Consider the following 25,028-nt stretch of genomic DNA (forward strand, 5'->3'; position numbering starts at 1 on the left):
GAATTAGTTAGAGCGGAGTGAGAACAGAGGGGGAGGGAGAGTGGGATGTGCTTTAAATTTTGTGGAATAACAAAAGAAAAGAATGTTCTGCAAAAAGTAGAATTGCTTGTTCAGAATTTCTACCCTGCACTGACAGTGATGACTTTTGTAATCTGTTCTGACAGAATTTTTGAAGATTTGAAGAGGGAAGCTTTAAAATCAACAGATGAAGGGCTTATAACCGAAACATTGACCCTCCTGCTCCTCGGATGCTGCCTGACTCCCCTGTGATTTTCCAGTGCCACGTTTTTCGACTGACTCTCCAGCATCTCCGGTCCTCACTTTGATGTCAATGTCTAACAGTCACTCAGTCCACTGGGGCCAGCAAAGATTTTCGCCGTGATTTCTGAGAGAGGGATCAACGCTTTTTGGTTCCTGTCTGAGTATGTTTTCAGCATCAGTGGGACTGGACGAGAGACCACACTGTTGGAGCGCACTGTGTGTGGAGCCTGAAACAGTTATACGGCCTGGGAAGGGGATTTCACGGCAGGGGGGGGCTCTACACGTGTTTGTGAGCAGCTGAAGCTGTGGCCATGGAGAAACCCGAGGAATCCCGCCCTGTGGAGAAACCGTGGAAGTGTGGAGACTGTGGGAAAGGCTTCCGTTTCCTGTCTGCCCTGGAGATTCATCTGCGCAGTCACACCGGGGAGAGGCCATTCCCCTGCACCGACTGTGGGAAGGCCTTCAGACATTCCTCCCACCTGCTGGCCCACCAGCAGGACCACACGGGGGAAAAACCCTTCAGCTGCCCCGAGTGCGGGAAGGCCTTCGTGTTTTTCTCTGCCCTGTTGGCCCACCAGCGGGTCCACACAGGAGAGAGACCATTCAGCTGCCCAGAGTGCGGGAAGGCTTTTACCAACAACTCCAACCTGCGGACCCACCAGCGGATCCACACGGGGGAAAGGCCCTTCAGCTGCCCCAAGTGTGGGAAGGCCTTCAGCAATTCCTCCGCCCTGCTGTTCCACCAGCATGTTCACACCGGGGAGAGGCCGTTCACCTGCTCTCAGTGTGGGAAGGGCTTCATCTGTTCCTCTACCCTGCGGAGCCACCAGCGGGTCCACACCGAGGAGAGGCCGTACATCTGCTCTCAGTGCGGGAAGGGCTTCACCTGCTCCTCTACCCTGCGGAGCCACCAGCGGGTCCACACAGGGGAGAGACCGTACGTCTGCTCTCAGTGCGGGAAGGGCTTCATCTGCTCCTCCACCCTGATGAGGCACCAGCGAGTCCACACCGAGGAGAGGCCGTTCACCTGCTCTCAGTGCGGGAAGGGCTTCATGTGCTCCTCCGCCCTGCTGACCCACCAGCGGGTCCACACGGGGGAGAGGCCCTTCAGCTGCCCTGAGTGCGGGAAGGCCTTCAGGGATTCCTCCACCCTGCTGACCCACCAGCGGGTCCACACCGAGGAGAGGCCGTACATCTGCTCTCAGTGCGGGAAGGGCTTCAGGTATTCCTCCACCCTGCTGACCCACCAGCGGGTCCACACCGAGGAGAGGCCGTACATCTGCTCTCAGTGCGGGAAGGGCTTCATCTGCTCCTCCCACCTGCTGACCCACCGGAGGGTCCACACCGGGGAGAGGCCGTTCAGCTGCCCCGAGTGCGGGAAGGCCTTCAGCAGATCTTCCTCCCTGCTGACCCACCAGCGGATCCACACTGGGGAGAGACCTTACACCTGCTCTCAGTGCGGGAAGGGATTCAGCACATCCTCCACCCTGCTGACCCACCAGCGGGTCCACACCGGGGAGAGACCGTACACCTGCCCTCAGTGTGGGAAGGGCTTCAGCACATCTTCCTCCCTGATGACCCACCAGCGGGTCCACACCGGGGAGAGGCCGTACATCTGCTCTCAGTGCGGGAAGGGCTTCACCTGCTCCTCCAACCTGCGGAGCCACCAGCGAGTTCACGTGCCATTGCAGGGGGATTGAAGGAGTGACGGCCGAGTCCCATTATCGATTGGACTATCAACCCGGTTCCGGGGACTCCCGGGTTCGAATCCCGCCACGACAGATGGCAGAATTGGTATTTGGTCAGAAATGTGGAATTCGGAATCTAACGATGAGACCATTTCAGGGAGGGGGTGGTAGGGGGAGAAAGCCCCCATCTGATTCCCTCTCTCCCTTGTTAGGGAAGGGAACCGCCATTGTGGGAAAGGATACACTCAAGTCGTTCCAGCTGCATCCTTTACCCGGTCTGGCCTACACGTGACTCCAGACCCACAGCAGTCTGGTTGACTCTACACTGCCCCTTCCTGGCAAAGGAGTGGGAAGAAACTTACTTGGAGACAGGGTATGGGTTGAAATTGCTGAGTGAGGCAATACTTCCTCCGGGTTACAGCTGTACCAAGGATCCAATTTCAAAGGGACAGCTTGGTACTGACCAATAGTAAAGACAGTGAGAGGGGTGGGGGTAACAGGGTAGGTGTGGTGTGTGCACTTTCACCTTGAGCTGTTCAGAAAGCAACTACTTTTTCTCTGCCTCTTTGCTGGGGGGATCTGAAGCTGTAACAAAGTTGGGTTGCAATAAAGGTTACCTGAACTTACCACCGGGCTCAGACTCTCATTGAAAGCTTTGAGCTGCAAGAGGTTTTCGTTTTAAAGCTGCTCATTTCTTTCAGCCTCCTGCACTAAGTTTAGAACATAGAACAATCCAGCGCAGAACAGGCCCTTCGGCCCTCGATGTTGCGCTGACCTATGAACTATTCTCAGCTCGTTCCCCTACACTATCCCAAAATCATCCATGCGCTTATCTAAGGATTGTTTAAATCTCCCTAATGTGGCTGAGTTGACTACCTTAGCAGGTAGGGCATTCCACACCCTTACCACTCTCTGTGTAAAGAAGTTGTCTCTGACATCTGTCTTAAATCCATCACCCCTCAATTTGTAGTTATGCCCCCTCGTACAAGCTAACGTAATCATCCTAGGAAAAAGTCTTTCTCTGTCTACCCTATCTAATCCTCTGATCATCTTTTATGTCTCTATCAAATCCCCCCCTTAACCGCCTTCTTTCCAATGAGAAAAGACCCAAGTCTCTCAGCTCGAAATGTCGACTCTCTTGCTCCTTGGATGCTGCCTGACCTGCTGCGCTTTTCCAGCAACACATTTTCAGCTCATCAATATGTAAGCCTCATGGAACAGCATTATAAGACACAGAAATTATATCAAAAGATCAGTGTCATGCAACTTAGATAGTCTTCATCTCTTAGAATGGGTGCAGGCTTTGGTTCATTAATATGTAACAATGTTCTTGAGATAACTTAAAGTTTTATAAAACAAAGATATCTCTGCTCAGACAATGCATTAAAGGTGTGAGATTTGAGTCTGACAGTATTCCAATCTTCAGTCAGACTGGTTCTGTTTCCAAAGTTGGAATTTGTAAAATATTACATGCATTGACTGCCTGCAGATTGTGTGCTTTTTGAACAAAATTGAACGTATCTGCAAATATAATTCTGCCAATACAATTTCACCCCAAAGAGTCGTGTGTGTGTGTGCATGAGAGAATGAGAGCGTGTGCATGTGAGTTTGTGTGTGAGTGTGCACAGAAGTGTGTGTGTGCATACTTGGGAAAGTGAGAGTGTGATGGAGTATGAGGCTGTGAGTGAGAGAGTGTGTTGAGGGGTGTGTGTGTGTCTATCTGAGAGATAGAGTATGTGTGTGAGAGAGAAGCTTAATAAAAGCAAGGGGTTGCAGTTTTTGCTAAAACAAGGACTTGTACAGATAAGGGTTGGGCTATGAGTCGTGTTATGGAACAGACAGACATGGGGCAGGGGTGTTCAGGTACATAGTTCTTTGGAGGTTGCATCACTGGTAGACAGGGTGGTTAAGGCGGCGTTTTGCAACATTGTCTTCATTGTTCACACCACTGAGGAGAGGGGTTGGGACATCATGTTGAGGTTGTACAGGATGTTGGTGAGGCCACTTTCAGAGTTCTGAGTACAGTTCTGGTCGCCCTGTAATAGGAAGAATACTGTTAGCGAGGGTTTAATAAAGATTTACCAGGATGTTGTAAGGACTGGAGGGTTTGAGTTATAAGGAGAGGCTGGGACTTTATTCACTGGAGCACAGGAAGTTGGGGGTTGACCTCATTGAGATTGATAAAATCATGAGGAGTGGAGGTAAGGTGACTAGAAAATGGCTCTTGTTTAGTGTAGGGGAACTCAAAACTGGGGCGGCATTTTTTTTTAATGCGAGGAGAGAGATTTAAAAGGAACCGGAGCAACATTTTGAAAGAGGGTGAGTTGCATGTGGAATGAACTTGCTGAGGATGTGGTCGATGCAGGTACAGTGACAACATTGAAACAGCATTTGGATGGGTACATGAATAGAAAGGTTTCGAGGGAAATGGGCCAAATGCAGGCAAGTGGGATGTGGGAATATGTGTTTAAATGGAGCGGTGAGCTTTCCCAATGTAGACAGGGCTCCTCGAAACGTGGCAGTGTCCCCCCCTGCAGCTGCAGAGCGAGACAGGAGAGTTTGTTTTTGTGAATGAGCAGTTGTAGCGCGAGGTGGCTGTTGCTTGGTGACGGTGAGGCTCCCCCGGCCCCGCCCATCCCCCCGTGCAGACGTCACGCGGGGGCGAAGGCGGTTGGGAGGAGAAGTCGCTCGAGCGAGGAAGCGGCGGGAGGGCGGCCGTTAGGAAAATGGCGCCGTGCGGCCCGGGGCAGACACCCGGCACTGGCCGCCGCCGCCGCCTTCCTGGCGCAGCTGCTGTGTCACGGCCACACCGGCCGGCTGTACAGCAGCCAGGAGCCGGTGAACATTCTGGAGGCGGATGGGGTTAAGGACCTGCTTGGGAACTGGTCGGGCGCCTGGGTGGTGGAGTTCTACTGGTCGTGGGGCGGCCCCTGTGTCAACTATGGGGCCACCTGGAAGGTACTGGGCCCGGGAGGTGAAAGGTGAGGCAGGTTGTGGGGGGGACGGAGGGGAAGGAATGTGGGGCCTGTCCTGTCATAGTCACATTGACCATGTTGTGTGTGAGCGGGTGTGAGACACAGTGAGAGAAACAAAGTGCACCAATCTTTATTCAATTCCCACCACCAGGAAGATAGGAAAACACCCGGGTGGCCAGTGACAAGCAGCGCCCTTCACATCAAAGGGCAATGCTGTGTGATCAATCAGTGAAGGGGAGGGCAGGGACTCAATCAAAATAGAGTTGGAGGGGGAAATGATGCACTCCACTCCCTGCAGCGCCCACCTCCCCCTGAACAACTCCAGGGTGTTGGTGGACACCGCGTGCTCCTTCTCCAAGGACACCCGGGCTCTAACGTAACCGCGGAAGAGGGGTAGGCAGTCGGCCTTAACGACCCCCTCCACGGCCCACCGCCTGGACCTGTTTGTGGCCAATTTGCGACCTCCGCGGCTATCGGGAATAACATGGTTTCTTTCGTCGCCACAGCCGCTTTAACCCCTTGGGTTGCCATCGCCGCAGCCACTTCCACCCCCCAGTGACATCACTAACCCGCACGACCACAACGCCGCATGTGTCTCCGCCCCCGCGCCGATCTCCGTCACCGCTCCCACCCCCACCCCCATGCCGATCTCTGTCACCATGCCCAACTCCGCCCCCACACCGATCTTCGTCCCCGTCCCCGCCCCTAAACCCACCCTCACTCCCAGCTCCAGCCCCACAGCAGGACCTAGCTCCCAGCCCTGCCGTGTTTTCACCATCCCTCCAGCCCTCCCCGTCTCTGAGGATAAAAGATGGGCGGCACGGTGGCACAGTGGTTAGCACTGCTGCCTCACAGCGCCTGTAGACCCGGGTTCAATTCCCAACTCAGGCGACTGTCTGTGTGGAGTTTGCACGTTCTCCCCGTGTCTGCGTGGGTTTCCTCCGGGTGCTCCGGTTTCCTCCCCCAGTCACAAAGATGTGCGGGTCAGGTGAATTGGCCATGCTAAATTGCCCGTAGAGGTAGGTAAGGGGTAAATGTAGGGGTATGGGTGGGTTGCACTTCGGCGGGTCGGTGTGGACTTGTTGGGCCGAAGGGCCTGTTTCCACACTGTAAGTCTAATCAGTCCTCAGCATAGGCCTCACCTTCATTCCCCTACGCTCTTGGATTAACGAGTTCAACACACGGCGAGACATCGAACAATTCTTCCGCCGCCTTCGCCTCCCTGCCTACTTCTTCAACCAAGATTCTCGCCCACCCTCTGATGACCCCATCTCCCGCCTCCAACACAGCCCATCCACCTGGACGCCCCGTGCTGGCCTCTTACCTGCCCTTGATCACTTTATAGCCAACTGCCGCCGCGACATTAACCGCCTCAACCTCTCCACCCCTCTCACCCACTCCAACCTCTCACCCACTGAATATGCAGCCCTCCGCTCCAATCCCAACCTCACCATCAAACTGGCAGACAAGGGAGGTGCGGTAGTAGTTTGGCGCACTGACCTTTACACCGGTGAGGCTAAACGCCAGCTCATGGACACCTCCTCCTTCTGCCCCCTTGACCACCACCAAACCATCATCTCCCAGACCATGCATAACCTCATCAGCTCAGGGGATCTCCCATCCACCACCTCCAACCTCAGTCCCACAACCCTGCACTGCCCATTTCTACCTCCTGCCCAAAATCCACAAACCTGACTGCCCCGGCCGACCCATTGTCTCAACCTGCTCCTGCCCCACTGAACCCATCTCTGCATACCTCGACACGGTCCTGTCCCCCTTAGTCCAAGAACTCCCCACATAAGTTCGGGACACCACCCACGCCCTCCATCTCCTCCATGGTTTTCGCTTCCCCGGTCCCCAACGCCTTATCTTCACCATGGACATCCAGTCCCTTTCCACCTCCATCCCCCATCATGAAGGACTCAAAGCCCTCCGCTTCTTCCTTTCCCATCGACCCAGCCAGTACCCTTCCACTGACACCCTCCTTCGACTGACTGAACTGGTCCTCACCCTGAACAACTTCTCTTTCCAATCCTCCCACTCCTCCAAACCAAAGGAGTAGCCATGGGCAACCGCATGGGCCCCAGCTATGCCTGCCTCTTCGTAGGATATGTGGAATAGTCCATCTTCCGCAACTACACTGGCACCAGCCCCACCTTTTCCTCTGCTACGTCGATGACTGTATCAGCGCACGAGGAGGTTGAACAGTTCATCCACTTTACCAACACCTTCCACCCTGACCTCAAATTCAACTGGACCGTCTCAGATCCCTCCCTTCCCTTCCTAGATCTTTCCATTTCTATCTCGGATAACCGAATCAACACGGACATTTACTATAAACCGACTGACGATCACAGCTACCTAGACTACACCTCCTCCAACCCTGCCCCCTGTAAAAACGCCATCCCATATTCCCAATTCCTTCGTCTCCGCCGCATCTGCTCCCAGGAGGACCAGTTTCAATACCATACAACCCAGATAGCCTCCTTCTTCAACGTGATCGACGATGTCCTCCACTGCATCTCCTCCACTTCCCGTTCCTCCGCCCTTGAGCTCCACTCCTTCATCCGCCACCAGGACAGAACCCCACTGGTTCTCACCTACCACCCCACCAACCTCCATATACAGCGTATCATCCGCCGTCATTTCCGCCACCTCCAAACGGACCCCACCACCAGGGATATATTTCCCTCCCCTCCCCTATCAGCGTTCCGAAAGACCACTCCTTCCGTGACTCGCTCGTCACGTCCACACCCCCCACCAACCCAACCTCCACTCCTGGTACCTTCCCCTGCAACCGCAAGAAATGCAAAACTTGCGCCCACACCTCCCCCCCTACTTCCCTCCAAGGCCTCAAGGGATCCTTCCATATCCACCGCAAATTCACCTGCACCTCCACACACATCATTTATTGCATCCGCTGCACCCGATGTGGCCTCCTCTATATTGGGGAGACAGGCCGCCTACTTGCGGACCGTTTCAGAGAACACCTCTGGGACACCCGGATCAACCAACCCAACCACCCCGTGGCTCAACACTTCAACTCCCCCTCCCACTCCACCAAGGACATGCAGGTCCTTGGACTCCTCCATCGCCAGACCATAGCAACACGATGGTTGGAGGAAGAGCGCCTCATCTTCCACCTAGGAACCCTCCAACCACGAGGGATGAACTCAGATTTCTCCAGTTTCCCTCCCCCCACCTTGTCTCAGTCAAATCCCTCAAACTCAGCACCGCCTTCCTAAACTGCAATCTTCTTCCTGACCTCTCCACCCCCACCTCACTCCGGCCTACCACCCTCACCTTGACCTCCTTCCACCAATCGCATCTCCAACGCCCCTCCCCCAAGTCCCTCCTCCCCCACTTTTATCTTAGCCTGTTGGACACACTTTCCTCATTCCTGAAGAAGGGCTTATGCCTGAAACATCGATTCTCCTGCTCTTTGGATGCTGCCTGACCTGCTGTGCTTTTCCAGCAACACGTTTTCAGCTCTGATCTCCAGCATCTGCAGTCCTCACTTTCTCCTCGAAAGGATCGAGGTTAGTTGCACACAGGTGTTATCAATTCAAGAAGGAGTGAAAGTAGAAAAGTCCCTGGGCTGGATGGGATTTATCCGAGGATTCTCTGGGAAGCTAGGGAGGAGATAGCAGAGCCTTTAGCTTTGATATTTGAGTCATCATTGTCTACGGGTTTAGTCTGAGGACTGGAGGATTGCAAATGTTGTGCCCTTGTTCAAGAAGGGCAGCAGAGATGACCCAGGTAATTATAGATCAGTGAGCCTTCCTTCTATTGTATGAAAGATTTTGGAAAGGATTATAAGAGATAAAACTTATAATCATCTAGTAAGCAACAATTTAATTTCAGATAGTCAACATGGTTTCGTCAAGGGCAGATCGTGTCTCACAAACCTCATTGAGTTTTTTGAGAAGGTGACCAAGCATGCAGATGAGGGTAGAGCAGTTGACGTGGTATACTTGGTTCAGTAAAGCCTTTGATAAGGTTCACATGGTAGGCTGATGGAGAAAGTACAGAGGCATGGAATTGAGGGTGGTTTAGCAGTTTGGATTAGAGCTGAAAATGTGTTGCTGGTTAAAGCACAGCAGGTTAGGCAGCATCCAAGGAACAGGAAATTTGACGTTTCGGGCCAGAGCCCTTCATCAGTTTGGATGAGAAACTGGAAAAAGGCAGCGAGTGGTGGTTGATAGAAAATACTCAGTCTGGAGTCAAGTTACTCGTGGTGTTCCACAAGGATGTTTTGGGACCACTGCTGTTTGTCATTTTTATAACTGACTTAGATGAAGGCACAGGTGGATGGATTAGTAAATTTGCAGACGACACTAAAGTCGGTGGAGAACTGGACAGTTTGGAAGAATGTTACAGATTGCAGGGGGATTTGGATAAACTGCTGAGAGGTGGCAAATGGAGTTCAATGCAGCTAAATGTGAGATGATGCACTTCGGGAAGAATAACAGGATGGCAGAGTAGTTGGTCAATGAAAGATTCTTGGCATTGTGGATGTGCGGAGGGATCTTTGAGTCCATGTGCATAAATCCATGAAAGTTGCAACCCAGGTGTACAGTGCTGTTTAGAAGGCACACGGTGTGTTAGCTTTCATTGGGAGAGGGATTGAGTTCCAGAACCGCAATATCATGCGGCAACTATACAAAACACTGGTGCAGCCATACTTGGAATATTGTGTACAGTTCTGGTCGCCCCATCATAGAAAGGATGTGGAAACATTGGAAAAGGTGCAGAGGAGATTTACCGGATGTTGCCTGGACTGGAGGGAAGGTCTTATGAGGAAAGGCTGAGAGACTTAGGTCTTTTCTCATTGGAAAGGCGGCGGCTCAGGGGGGATATGATAGGGACATACAAGATGATCAGAGGATTAGATAGGGTAGACAGAGAAAGACGTTTTCCTAGGATGATGACGTTAGCGTGTACGAGAGGGCATAACTACAAATTGAGGAGTGATAGATTTAAGACAGATGTCAGAGGCAAGTTCTTTACACAGAGAGTGGTAAGGGCGTGGAATGCCCTACCTGCTAAGGTAGTCAACTCAGCCACATTAGGGAGATTTAAACAATCCTTAGATAAGCGCATGGATGATTTTGGGATAGTGTCAGGGAATGAGCTGAGAATAGTTCACAGGTCAGCGCAACATCGAGGGCCAAAGGGCCTGTTCTGCGCTGGATTGTTCTATGTTCTAAACGTAGTGCAGGAGGCTGAAAGAAATGAGCAGCTTTAAAACAAAAACCTCTTGGAGCTCAAAGCTTTCAATGAGAGTCTGAGCCCGGTGGTAAGTTCAGGTAACCTTTATTGCAACCCAACTTTGTTACAGCTTCAGATCCCCCCAGCAAAGAGGCAGAGAAAAAGTAGTTGCTTTCTGAACAGCTCAGGGTCAAAGCGCACAAACCTAACCTGTCCCTCCCCCCCCCACCCCTCACTATCTTTACTATTGGTCAGCACCAAGTTGTCCCTTAGTAATTGGATCCTTGGTACAGCCGTAACCCGGAGGAAGTATTGCCTCACTCAGCAATTTCAACCCATACCCTGTCTCCAGTTAAGTTTCTCCTCACTCCTTTGCCAGTGGGGGGAGGGCAGTGTAGAGTCAACCAGACTGCTGTGGGTCTGGAGTCACGTGTAGGCCAGACCGGGTAAAGGATGCAGCTGGAACGACTGAGTGAATCCTATCCCACAATAGCGGTTCCCTTCCCTAACAAGGGAGAGAGGGAATCAGATGGGGGCTTTCTCCCCCTACCACCCCCTCCCTGAAACGGTCTCATCGTTAGATTCCAAACTCCATGTTTCTGACCGTATACCAATTCTGCCATCTGTCGTGGTGAGATTCAAAGCCGAGAGTCCCCCGGAACCGGTCGATTGATAATCGAATCGATAATGGCACTCGGCCGTCACTCCTCCAATACCCCTGTGATGGCACGTGAACTCGCTGGTGTCTCCGCAGGTTGGAGGAGCAGGTGAAGGCCTTCCCGCATTCGGGGCAGCTGAAGGGCCTCTCCCCGGTGTGGATCCGCTGGTGGGTCAGTAGGGTGGAGGAATCGCTGAAGGCCTTCCCACACTCGGGGCAGCTGAAGGGCCTCTCCCCCGTGTGGATCCGCCGGTGGGTCAGCAGGTGGGAGGAAGTACTGAAGCCCTTCCCGCACAGAGCAGGTGAACGGCCTCTCCCCGGTGTGGACCCGCTGGTGGGTCAGCAGGGTGGAGGCCTGGTTAAAGGCCTTCCCACACTTGGAGCAGCTGAACGGCCTCTCCCCGGTGTGGACCCGCTGGTGCCTCAGCAGGGTGGAGGATGTGCTGAAGGCCTTCCCGCACTCGGGGCAGCTGAAGGGCCTCTCCCCCGTGTGGACCCGCTGATGGATCCGCAGGGTAGAGGAGCAGATGAAACCCTTCCCACACTGAGAGCAGGTGAACGGCCTCTCCCCGGTGTGGACATGCTGGTGGGTCAGCAGGGTGGAGGAATTGCTGAAGCCTTTCCCACACTCAGGGCAGCTGAAGGGCCTCTCCCCCGTGTGGACCCGCTGGTGGCTCCGCAGGTTGGAGGAATCGCTGAAGCCCTTCCCGCACTGAGTGCAGGTGAATGGCCTCTCCCCCGTGTGGACCCGCTGGTGGGTCAGCAGGGTGGAGGAATCGCTGAAGCCCTTCCCGCACTCAGGGCAGCTGAAAGGCCTCTCCCCGGTGTGGACACGCTGGTGCCTCAGCAGGGTGGAGGACCGGGTAAAGGCCTTCCCGCACTCTGGGCAGCTGAAGGGCATCTCCTCTGTGTGGTGCTGCTGGTGGGCCGGCAGGTGGGAGGATGTGCTGAAAGCCTTCCCGCTGTCGGTGCAGGGGAATGGCATCTCCCCGGTGTGACTGCGCCGATGAGTCTCCAGGGCAGACGGGACACGGAAGCCTTTCCCACAGTCCCCACACTTCCACGGTTCCTCCCCAGGGCGGGATTCCTCGGGTTTCTCCATGGCCACAGCTTCAGTTTCTCACAAACACATGTAGAGCCCCTCCCTGCCGTGAAATCCCCATCCCAGGCCGTATAACTGTTTCAGGCTCCACACACAGTGCGCTCCAACAGTGGGGTCTTTCGTCCAGTCCCACTGATGCTGAAAATGTCCTCAAACAGGATGCAAAAAGCGTTGATCCCTCTCACAGAAATCACAGTCCAAAACAGTTGCTGTCCCGATGGATTGAGTAACTGTCAGACATTGACATCAAAGTGAGGACTGCAGACGCTGGAGAGTCGGTCAAAAAATGTGGCGCTGGCAAAACAGCAGGTCAGGCAGCATCCGAGGAGCAGGAGAGTCAATGTTTCGGGCATAAGCCCTACATCCGTTGATTTTGAAACTTCAGTCTTCAGATTTTCAAATACTCTGCAAAAAGAGATTACAAAAGTCATCACTATCAGTGCAGGGTAGAAATTCAGAACAAGCAATTCTACTTTCTGTGGAATATTCTTGTGTTGTTCCACAAAATTGAAAGCACCATCCCACTCTCCCTTCCCCTCTGTTCTCACTCCGCTCTAACTAATTCCCCTGAAGGTGCTGATTCAGGATCTTACAGGGACAGAAAAAGCAAAAACATCAAGACTGACATCTCTCTGAATTTTGGATAATTCCACCTGAAAGTTAATATCCTTCACAACACTGGGATCCTGCTGAGAGTGAGCAGGTCTGATTTTGGGAAGCAAAACAAAGTGCCAATTCAGGGTGAACCTGCAATGCAGCTTCTTGAGGAAGGACCAGACACAAAATGGTTAATGACCCTGGGAAGGTGGGAGCAAAATGAGACATCAAGGCATTAACACCGACACACTTCAGTCAAACTCTTCTGCTCCCAGTCAGGGCAAAACATGCTCTGAAAGTCCAGCCTTCACAACCACACTTCTGCTTTCACTGAAGACAATTAGAGTCACACAGCACAGAAACAGACCCTTTAGCTCAATCTGTCCCAGTTGACCAGATATTCTAAAGTAATCTAGTCACGTTTGCCATCACTTGGCCCCTATATGGGCCGGATGCTGTCAGCTGGGACTAAATTGGGTCGGCTATCATGTGCAATCGAGTTAAGGGAGAGCCTAATGGGATCAGAATTTTGAGGACCGTTGTCTACCCGATGTACAGCACAGAAATAGTCTTCAGTCCAACTCATCCATGCCGATCAGATATCCTAAATCAATCTAGTCCCATTTGACAGCACATGGCCCATATCCCTCTAAACCCTTTCTATTCATATACCCAGCGAGATGCCTTTTAAATGCTGTAATTGTACCAGCCTCCACCACTTCCTCTGACAGCTCATTCCTTACATAATACCACCTTCTGAATATAAGAGTAGCCCCTTAGGGCCCTTTCAAATCTCCCCCCAACCCTAAACCTATTACCCTCTAGTTCTGGACTCCCCCATTCCAGGGAAATGCCTTGTGTATTTATCCTATCCATGTCACTCATGATTTTATAGAAACCTGTAGGGTCACCCCTCAGCCTCTGGTACTCAAGGGAAAACAGCCCCATCCTGATCAGCTCAAACCCTGACAACATCCTTGCCAATCTTTTCTGAATCCTTTCAAGTTTCACAACATCCTACAACAGAGAGACCAGTACTGCACACAATATTCCAAATGTGGCCTAACCAATGTCCTGGACAGCTACAACGTAATCTCCCAAATCCTGTACTCAGACGATTGAGAGGGTGGGCGTGGCCAAGCCGGGCGCACGCACTGCGCCTGCGTTGTCCTGCACCGTTTGCTCCTATTCATTCGCTACAGAGAATCCCCACAGAGTGGGAGCAGGCCGCTCGGCCCAACGAGTCCACACCGACCCTCTGAAGGGGAACCCACCCATACCCCTACTGCTCTACATTACCCTGACAAATACACCTGACCTGCACATCCCTGGGCACTATGGGTAATTTCGCACGGCCAATCCCAATCAAGGCCAGTGAGCAATGTAGTGATGTGGGAAATGAACATCACAGAATGATGGAAAGGGACAAGGAGGGTAAATGTATCAGCAATCAAAACCGGATTGCAAAGATCATACAAATTAAAACCGAAAACAGTGCGTCTGCATGTGTGCTGCACTGTTACAAAAGTGAATGAATTGACTGCACACATTGAAGAGAATAATTATGATCTGAGGCTCCTTACATAGACATGGCTTCAGGCTGACAAGAATTGGATCTTGAATATCGAGGGGGTAGTCAAACAGGAAGCTCCGGCCTATCACCCTCACCCTGACCTCCTTCCACCTATCGCATTTCCAACACCCCTACTCCAAGTCCCTCCTCCCTACCTTTTATCTTAGCCTGCTGGACACACTTTCCTCATTCCTGAAGAAGGGCTCATGCCCGAAGAGGGTTGGCATTGCTAATCAAAACACTGATCACAGTAATCCGGTGTCAGGTCGGATTTCAGGTCCTGGTTTGTCTGTCCTGTTGATCTCCCTGTTCCCACAGAATAAGATGTTGGTCTGTTCTCAGCTCTGCTGGATTTCTGAAGTTTTGATTCCCCAACCCCCCCCACATCCTTTACACCTTCCAGAACAATACAACATTCAGTCAATCGAAACCCAATCCACTATCTCCCAGCCTGACAACCGACCAGACACAGAATGTAGTTGTACCAGGGAATCAAACAAGAAAAGTGAAACAAAAAAATAGAAATAAATAGGTGCTCATGCTTAAGGTTTGTCAATAGGAAGTAAACCAGAAATAGGGGTCTCCCAGGATTCTGATAGTGCCCGACTTGAGGAATTCTCTTTGCCTTATATCTAACTATTAGTACCCAGCTATGACTTACAACAATATTTACGCCAACAGAAATAAAGCATCTGTTACCAAATAGACAGAGATACACAGCACGGAAATAAACGTTTTTGCTGTCTCATGTATGTAAGCACACACAGGTCCATGGGGGTGAATTTGCATTTGCAGAATTATATTTTCAGATAAATTCTATTTCGCTCAAAAATGCACAATCTGCAAGCTATCAGAACATGTTGCATTTTATAAATTCCTACTTTAGAAACAGAACTAGTCAGATTCAAGATGGGGATAAAGACAGACTCTGACCTCACACTTTGAACACATTGTCTGAGCTGAGATTGGATGAGATTCTGTACAGTACGGAAACAGGCCCTTTGGCCCAACAGATCCACACCAACCCTCCAAAGAGTAACCCACCAGGCCCCATTCCCCATATTTACCCCTGACCAATGGATGGAACACAATGGGCAATTTAAGCATGGCCAATTCACCGAACCTGCATATTTTTGGATTGTGGGAGGAAACCGGAGCACCTGGAGAAATCTCATGCAGACACGGGGAGAATGTGCAAACTCCACACAGACTGTGGCCAGTGGCTGGAATTGAATCTGGGTCCCAAGCGCTGTGAGGCAGAATTAAGAACCACTGAGCCACCATGCCGCCCAGATGTTGTTACCTTTTGTTATAAAACCTTATGTTATCGAGATTTACACATGAATGATAGTTGCAACCCACTTTAAAAGATGAAAGACGTAACTATCTAGGTTTGTTCAATACATCATTTCAGTGGTAGGACACTTTAATCTTTTTCCATATGATCTTGTACTCCACAACCACCTGATGATGGAGCAGTGTCCAAAAGCGAGTACTTCCAAATAAACCCAGAAAGTCCAGTCTTCACAACCACACTTCTGCTTTCACAGCATGGAAACAGACCTTACGGCCCAACTTGTCTGTGCCGACCACATATCTGAAATTAATCTCGTCCCGTTTGGCAGCACGTGACCCACACGACTCCAAACCATCCCGATTCATGTACCCAGCCAGATGCATTTTAAATATAATCGTACCAGCCTCCACCAACTCTTCTAGCAGTCCGTTTCATACACGCACAACTGTCTGTGAAAACGTTGTCCTTCATGTCCCTTTTAAATCATTCCCCTCTCACCTCAAACATATGCCCTCTAGCTTTGGACTCCCCTAACCTGGGGAAATTCCTGATAAAGGGATTTTGCCCGAAACGTCGATTTTCCTGCTCCTCGATGCTGCCCGACCTGCTGTGCTTTTCCAGCACCACTCTGATCTAAACTCTGGTTTCCAGCATCTGCAGTCCTCACTTTTGCCTAGGTCGAACCCTCTACCTGTCTACACCTATGCCCACTTCACCACCCAACACACCCTTTATCTGCATCACCCCCTACACCCATCCCCAATCCTGAAGAAGGGTTACACCCGAAACATTGACTTCTCCACCTCCTGATACTGCCTGGCTTGCTGTGTTCTTCCAACCTCCTGCCTGTCTATTTTGCCAATTCAGACACAGACCTGGAGCAACGTTTCCAGGGTCTGTCCCCACCCCGACACACTCCCTTCTCTTTTAGTTGCTGCAAGTCAACAACTGAACCCCAAAATGAAGATTAAATGGAAAAGGTGGCAGGAGAAGAGAGTGCCGTACTCACAGATAACGGACAGAGGAATTTGCAGTCTGGGATAAAGCTCATTCTTCATTCAGACACGAGCAGCAGCGTCGGAACCTCATGGTCCGACTTCCGCATTCAGACAATGGGGTGACCCTGATTGGCAGGAGGACCAACGTCCTTTCGGTCCTCCAGGGCTCCCTATTGGGCAATCGACTTTTAATCGCGCACCTTTTTTAACGCACAGTGACGAGCATGCCCAGATGTTTGCTGACACCGATAAACATGCGCACTGCGTTGGTGACACCGGCAAACATGCGCAGTGTGCTCTTTGGGATGTTGGTGTTTCTGACAGATTTTAAGTGTCCAAATGGTAACAGGGAAAAAAAGGGGGGAGAGCCACAATATTTTCCCCCCGTGATTCGACATTTTATTGCTTCCGCATTTTGTCTGACTCCTCAACTTTTGTATGTCTTTTCCCCTTGTTGGGAGAAAGAGTGTGCCCCAGTGAGCTGTCTGTGGGAAGGAGCTGTAACCAGTTACACAGGTGAAGAAACATTACCCTGTTCGCAGCAGGGAGTGACTGTACACGTTTCCTGAGTGTGGTCACAGTTTCAATTGTTCATCAGAAACAGGGAGCTAAAAGGATACCAGAACTGGGGAGAAGCCTGGACATGTGGGGACAGTGGGAAGGGATTCCATTCCCTGTCAGCACTGGAGATTCATCAGCTCCGTCGCAGTGCGGAGAGGCAGTTCTTCAAAACATTATTACAACATTATTTCTCATTGACAAAAACAGATTCACGCTGCCTGAACTTATACAAGTGCCTTGTCATCACATCTTTAATCATAGCTTTGAACATTTTCCCTATGACATGTTAAGTTAAATGGTCTGCAGTTTCCTGTTCTCGAAGTAAAAACAATGACTGCAGATACTGGAAACCGGATTCTGGATTAGTGGTGCTGGAAGAGCACAGCAGTTCAGGCAACATCCAAGATGCAGCGAAATCGACATTTCGGGCAAAAGCCCTTCATCAGGAATAATGAGCCTGAAGCGTGGAGAGATAAGCTCGGGGAGGGTGGAGGTGGGGAGAAAGTAGCATAGAGTACAATGGGTGAGTGGGGGAGGGGATGAAGGTGATAGGTCAGGGAGGAGAGGGTGGAGTGGATAGGTGGAAATGGAGATAGGCAGGTAGGACAGGTCATGGGGACAGTGCTGAGCTGCAAGTTTGGAACTAGGGTGAGGTGGGGGAAGGGGAAATGAGGAAACTGTTGAAGTCCACATTGATGCCCTGGGGTTGAAGTGTTCCGAGGCAGAAGATGAGGCGTTCTTCCTCCAGGTGTCTGGTGGTGAGGGAACAGCGGTGAAGGAGGCCCAGGACCTCCATGTCCTCGGCAGAGTGGGAGGGGGAGTTGAAATGTTGGGCCACGGGCCAGTGTGGTTGATTGGTGCAGGTGTCCCGGAGATGTTCCTTAAAGCGGTCTGCTAGGAGGTGCCCAGTCTCCCCAATGTAGAGGAGACCGCACCGGGAGCAACTAGTATAATAAATGATATTGGTGGATGTGCAGGTAAAACTTTGATGGATGTGGAAGGCTCCTTTAGGGCCTTGGATAGAGGTGAGGGAGGAGGTGTAGGTCCAGGTTTTACAGTTCCTGTGGTGGCAGGGGAAAGTGCCAGGATGGGAGGGTGGGTTGTGGGGGGGGCGTGGACCTGACCAGGTAGTCACGGAGGGAATGGTCTTTGCGGAAGGCGGAAAGGGGTGGGGAGGGAAATATATCCCTGGTGGTGGGGTCTTTTTGGAGGTGACAGAAATGTCAGTGGATGATTTGGTTTATGCGAAGGTTTGTAGGGTGGAAGGTGAGCACCAGGGGTGTTCTGTCCTTGTTACAGTTGGAGGGGTGGGGTCTGAGGGCAGAGGTACAGGATGTGGACGAGATGTGTTGGAGGGCATCTTTAACCACGTGGGAAGGGAAATTGCGGTCTCGAAAGAAGGAGGCCATCTGGTGTGTTCCGTGGTGGAACTGGTCCTCCTGGGAGCAGATATGGCGGAGGCGGAGGAATTGGGAATACAGGATGGCATTTTTGCAAGAGGTAGGGTGGGAAGAGGGAGTCGTTGGGTTTGTAAAAAATGTCAGTGTCAAGTCAGTCGTCATTAATGGAGATGGAGAGGTCCAGGAAGGGGAGGTAGGTGTGAGAGATGGTCCAGGTAAATTTAAGGTCATGGTGGAATGTGTTGGTGAAGTTGATGAATTGCTCAACCTCCTCGCGGGTGTATGAGGTGGCGCTAATGCAGTCATCAATGTAGCGGAGGAAGAGGTGGGGAGTGGTGCCGGTGTAATTATGGAAGATCAACTGTTCTACACAACCAACAAAGAGACAGGCATCGCTGGGGCCCATACATATATCCATGGCTACCCTTTGGTCTGGAGGAACTGGGAGGATTCAAAGGAGAAATTGTTAAGGGTGAGGACCAGTTCGGCCAAAAGAATGAGAATGTCGGTGGAAGGGTACTGTTGGGGATGTCTGGAGAGGAAAAAAACAGAGGGCCTGGAGTCCCTGGTCATGGTGGATGGAGGTAGAGGCATTGGATATCCATGGTGAAGATGAGGCGTTGCGGGCCGGGGAAACGGAAGTCTTGGAGGAGGAGGAGGGCGTGGGTGGTGTCTCGAACATATGTGGGGAGTTCCTGGACTGGGGGGGAAAGGACAGTGTCGAGGTAGGTAGAGATGAGTTCAGTGGGGCAGGAGCATGCTGAGACAATGGGTCGGCCAGGGTGGTCAGGCTTGTGGATCTTGGGAAGGAGGTAGACTCTCAGCTGCCTTTTTGAAGAAAGGAGTTTTCCAATCTAAAGGAACCTTCCCTGAAACTAATGAGGTTTGGAAAATTAAAACCAATGCATTAACTATTTCACTAGCTAGTTTTTCTTTAAGGGTCTAGAATGAAATACTTTGGCCAACTGGGACTTGTGAACTCATAGTTCCAAACAGTTTACTCAGTACTACTTCCCTGGAATTGTAATTGTCTTCAGTTCCTCCTTCCCTTTCAATTCCTGATTTCCATCTCGTTCTAAGCGGTTACTTGCATCCTCTCTAGTGAAGACAGATTCAAGCTCTTTTCAATTCTCCGACCATCTCTTTATCCTCTGTTATTGAATTCCCAGACTCATTTTTAAATGAACCAACACTTAATTTGTTAGTTTTTTTTAAGAAAAGCTGATGAAACTTTCCTTCCTGTTTTTATATTTTTGGCTAACTTTCTAACTCTAATTGCTGTGCTCCTGCCTCCATTATTTCTGAGGTTTGCCCCAGCTCTTAACTCTCGCATCAACCTGACTGCATATTCTATGGAACTGACCTTGGTTCAGTGTTGCAAAACACACAGGGGCAAATTTTTCATCTCCAGAAAGTCTTAGTACTGAACACGATAACATTCACTTTGAAATATTGTTCATTCAAACTTTACCAAGCACACCCTCCAGATTCAAAATCCCACAATGACACCCAGTTTTGTTGTGATCTTCAATTTTGAAGAGAAATTTGAATATCCAGTGATTAACTGGAAGAACTATTCATGAGGTTTTCATATTTTTAAACAAAAACAAATCAACTGGATTAATTTAGCAGAATAGCACGTATGGCTTTAAATTGTAAATCTAGTTTTCTTTTGAGTGACAGAGCAGGTCCACACCAGATGAGGATCTAATACCTGGATTTAGGCTGTTGTCAGGAGCTTTTATTAACCACAAAATGGCATCTCAATATAAAGTAATATAACAACATGGCTTCAGGCTGTAAATTAACACTGTGTTTAAAATGGCTAAAAGCTGCATGTCTGCATTCCTGAGCTAACTGAATCACAGATTAAGCAAACAATGTCTTCTTCATAGTATGGATCTAATTAAGCTAGATAGGGCATTACTGACCATCCCAGCTAGCCTTGAAGCACAGGTATGAGGAGATTGTTCCCAGGAAATATCATTGGGTTAAGCTGTTGTTCATTATGTAATTTTATTAAATTTTATTGGATTTACTCTGTAATTAAGGCTGTACAGTCTCTTAAGAAACATATGAAAATTGATATTTCATTCCAAGTTAATCACACAGTTTTCTCCAAGGAACACAGAATCTTTAATATCTGTGTTGCTGGACAAATCTTTGCCCGGCTGTTACTAATTAAAGTGTGAAACCTTACTGAAGCAGACCATACTCCTAGTGTTCATTTAACTGATCTCGGAACTGAGAGACCCCTCCCGGGGTTGAGATCTGCAACTCTCACTGAGCTTTTGGTGTGACCCATGATTACAGAGCCTTGTGGGAACCTAGAGGATTTGTAACCCCCACGGGGCAGACGAATAGTAATGCTGTTTTGTCCAATCAATCTGGCAGCTATCAAGATGTTCAGCTCACGCTGAGGCAATGGATACAGTCTTCCAAAGGAATGAGCAGATGGATGCTGCTGCCAAGCAGGCAGCCTTACACCCCAAACTTCTGGTCCCATTGGGTCCCCAGTAAAACCCGGATAGAGACAATATGGGGATAGGAATGCCAGGCCTGGGTATGGGACTGAAATCACAGGGGAAGCCCCCTGCTGAGCAGCACAAACTATGGCCTCAAATAGGGTACTCCCTCGATACTCAAACTGAAATGTGGGTGATCCCTGATGGACTGGTTTGTGTTCCTTCTTTGCTGCTGCTCACTTCAGTTAATTATGTGCTTTATTGTACACACTTGGGCAAGAAGGAAATGGTTAATACTGTATTACAAACCTGGTGTCACCCAGATTTCCAGAAAGCAGCTGGGAAAAGAGCTGAAGGGTGTTTAATTTGTAAACAAACAGGATGCATGTTGTAAGAGGGATGCCCTGAGGTTGTTAACCCCCTCCTTGCCTGGTCAGCCTTTTTGCCTGTCTACAACTTGCTTTTATAGAATTATGTCGTGTACATTGTTATGAATATTGTCTAATGAGACTAGATGTATTTTGTAGATGAATCAAAACCATCCCAATGACTGAAGCAACTGCCACTACGGTGTTGGACAAGTGGGAAATATTTGCATCAGTTAACCAAAACTCTTCAGAGTTTACATTCACGGGTCCGCCAAGCCTCAGCATTAGGCCCCGGGGTATATTGGAGCTGAGATGGAAAGGCCTGTCCCTAGTCCTGCTGGTTCCCCGTTCAGCAGGCAAGGTCATGGGGAGGCCGCATGGACACACACTACACAATGCAAACCAGCGCCACCTCCTGGAGGAACACCAGAAGACCCCGTCAGAGACACATCTTCAGCCTTCATCCGTGAATGGCTCAGTCTCATCATTCTGCCTGGCACTGCACTCTTCCTTATCTTTCTGTCACTGACTATGTTTGATTGGGACACAATGGATAGCCTGATAACCTGTAGTAAATGGGAATTACTGTGTAATACTTTTCATTACAGGACATACCTTTATGCAGAAAAGGACAGCCGCTCTAGCTGCTGGGTTTGTGCCCATATTCCCACCCACTCCAAGGGAAGGATCCCCCTGAGATCCATACCTTTTAATGAGTCTGACCCGGCTGAATGGGGGCTGCATCAGGGTCATTCTGCTGCTGTCACAACTTTTCACATCCCCCTGGTTTCCTAAGTGGGTGAGCACCCCAAACTCTGACGGGGATAATACCCACCTCCGCTGGCAATCAGTGGGATATACAATGGATACATTCAAGGGTTGGTTCCAGCCTCAATACTATCACTCCTGTGATGTTTGGGCACCCAGTGTGAAGTGGGGAGGACAGGTCACAGGATCTCCTCGTGGGTCTGCTCCTGGGCCTGGCCAAACTGACCATAAACAAGTCCAGGCAGCAGGCCGTGGAGGGGGTCATTAGGGCTGACTGCCTGCCACTCCTCTGTGGGTATGTCAGAGCCGGGGTGTCTCTGGAGAAGGAGCACGCGGTGCCCACCAACATCTTTGGGCTGTTCAGAGAGAGGTGGGCACCGCAGGGAGTGGAGTGTATTATTTCCCCCTCCAACTCTATTTGGATTTGATCCCTGCCCTCCCCCTCACTATGTGATCATGCAGCATTGCCCTCTGAGAGGGGCACTGCTTGTCACTGGCCACTCAGGTGTTTCCTTTCTTCCTGGTTGTGGAAGGTGAATAAAGATTTGTGCACTTGTTGTCTCTCACTGTGTCTCACACCTGCACATACACAACATGGGTGTGGGGGGGAAATATAAGCACTCCCGCAGTTAGGCAGTAGTGTGGGAGTAGAGAAGAGAAAAAATACAACCCCTCCCGTACACCCCCCTCCCTGTTCCTCACCAATCTCACAGCCAGGACTCCACATCTAGGAAGTATTTGCATCAAGAGGAAGCATCCCTCAGGATGGCAGGCTGGTTTCAGTAAGTGTCTGCACTCCCTACTCCTTACTTTAACTGCTTACCAGCCCACTGCAGACAGGAGCATACTTAACCTCAGGGTTCCCAACAAGACTGCCATCAATTCCCCATTTCCCACCTTTTGGATTGGAACCCAATGCAATTATTTGTTGCCCTTCAATGGCACTGATTTCATTTGTGGCCATACGGCCTCCCCCTGGCTGCCTACCTCCTGGACTGGCAGCTGGGATTTAAGTTATGTTGTCCCTTTCCTTTACCACTCCCACACTTTGCCTTTTGAGACTTCCAAACCACAAATCAAGAGAGCGCTCACAACTTTTCAGCACCTTTTCTCTACCTTCTCCCCTCCCTATGTTACCCTCCACCTTGAGGTTGAGGGTTAGTGAATTGCTACCACTCTGGAAGAGATTGCCAATGCCACATTTTCAGCCTTTGACCTGCTCAATGCAGGGATGGTCACTGTCCGCACCATTGCTCTCCAAAGTCACATGGCCCTCGACTCCCTGTTAGTCGAGAAATGAGGCACTTGTTCCCTTATCGACTCTGACTGCTGTACCTACATCCCTGACTCCAGTGACAACATTACTAACATTGCCGCCCACATTGGCAAGGCAGCCTCCTCCCTCCATGACACTACTCCCCATTGGGGCCTTTGGACATGGATGGGTGGCTGGCTTGGCTCTTGGGCTACCGCTCTCTCCCAGGGCCTTGTGCTTCTCATTGCTGGTTTTGTTCTGCGGGCACATGGCATTATTTTCCAGAAACAGTGCTGTGCCCATTTCAGCTGCCTTCTGATGCCGAATATTCCAGCATCTTCCCAACTTGTGCCGCTTCTCATTTCTGACATTTCCGCACCAATGGATGGTTTCACTGACACTCTCTCTCCTGATCCTGGTGACCTGGACTATGACAGTTACCTTGGCGACTCTAAACCCCCATCGCCAACAAGCCCCACTGGGTCTGCTACATCCCTCCTTTTGCCGGTTCCTCTGAACTGACCTCCTGATTTGGTGAAAGGAAAGGAGGAAGGAATTGTGGGAGAATTATTATATTCTGGTCAGCCATTTTGTCACATATTAAAAACCTGGAAACCACTTTCAATCTCAGCTTAGTGCCTGCTTGCCAAAGCTTCTGTTTCCCAGGCTAAGATTGTGTTTCCCAGGCTCAACAGAGACACTCGGCCTTGCAGCTGTACTGCTACCTGATAAACAAATTCTTTCCTTCCCTGGGAATATCCTTCTCTTTGCAAGGACCTATTGTATACTTAACAGATTCTAACCAACACTGTCCAGACACTACGTGACTGGGCAAAGTGCCTCAGTTTGCTCAATATCCTGCAATTAACAGATTGCTAATTGTTAAATGATTGTGACCTGTATAATCACACAAATTTGTTTGTCATCGGAGTGACTTGTGATTATTAGGTTGTCTTGGCTCTCCCTGTGAGCTCCCGAATAAACAGTCAATAACTCAAGGTTTGTGTGTCATGATTACTTATCCAATACTTATTGGACTACTACGAGCAAGTCACCCACAGCATAATCCCCTTCCATCCCCAACATGGATCAAGAGGCCATCCTTTTTTGCCAGACAAGTAAATGTCTCAAACTCAGGAAACAAAGCCTGTCAAACATTAACAGGCACAGATCTAGACCAACCTTTTCCAGAGTCTGTCCCTTCACCTCGATTGACTTTCTTTTTCCCTCAGCTCCTACAAACCAACAGCTGAACCCAAGGATGTGAAAAGAAATGGGAAAGGGAGCGAGAAAAGAGAGTGCGGTATTCCCAGATGTTAAACAGAGGAAGGAAGTTGCAATCGGTGATAAAGCTCAACCTTCATTCAGAGAGAGAGGTGGAGCAGCAACTTCAGAAGCTCATGGTCAAACCCATCCGCATTCAGACAATAGGAGGGCTCTGATTGGCAGGAGGACCAGGTTCCTTCCGGTCCTTCAGGGTTTCCCAAAGGTTCGTCTCTCCGTCCATCAGAGCGATGAGGGGCGGGGCCCCAGATCGATTTCACACATGCGCACCATAAGCACTGCTCAGGGCCGATAGAATGGTTTCTTGATCGCATGGGATTGTGGGTGTTACATCAACCATTAAAGAGATGTAATCAAGTGTTCCATATGCCTTCTTAAACGTCTTTTGTTGTATGTTGGTGATGTTTTCGTCAGGAACTAATCTTTAATCGATATTAGATTGATACACTGAGTGAAACACTGCAGGCATTCAACTCTAAACACTATTTCCAATTCAGTGTCAGTGCAGCACTCTTTATTTGTCCTTACATCAGGACAGAATCAAAGCCCTATATCTGTTCCACGAGA

General features: G+C 50.2%; 1 protein-coding gene and 1 pseudogene across 1 annotated transcript in view; one reads left to right on the top strand and one right to left on the bottom strand.

Moving 5' to 3' along the window:
- LOC132808007 (zinc finger protein 585A-like) overlaps window positions 1–25,028 on the top strand; it is a 102,999-nt gene that overhangs the window by 17,572 nt on the left and 60,399 nt on the right. The window contains exon 2 of the mRNA XM_060821896.1: window positions 165–1,946. Within this exon, the coding sequence (XP_060677879.1) occupies window positions 573–1,946 (1,374 nt within the window). The 5' untranslated portion in view covers window positions 165–572. The remainder of the gene's footprint in view (window positions 1–164; window positions 1,947–25,028) is intronic.
- Window positions 10,406–16,457, bottom strand: LOC132808015 (zinc finger protein 239-like; annotated as a pseudogene).

Source organism: Hemiscyllium ocellatum, assembly GCF_020745735.1.
Source record: "Hemiscyllium ocellatum isolate sHemOce1 chromosome 27 unlocalized genomic scaffold, sHemOce1.pat.X.cur. SUPER_27_unloc_3, whole genome shotgun sequence".
Lineage (NCBI taxonomy): Eukaryota > Metazoa > Chordata > Chondrichthyes > Orectolobiformes > Hemiscylliidae > Hemiscyllium > Hemiscyllium ocellatum.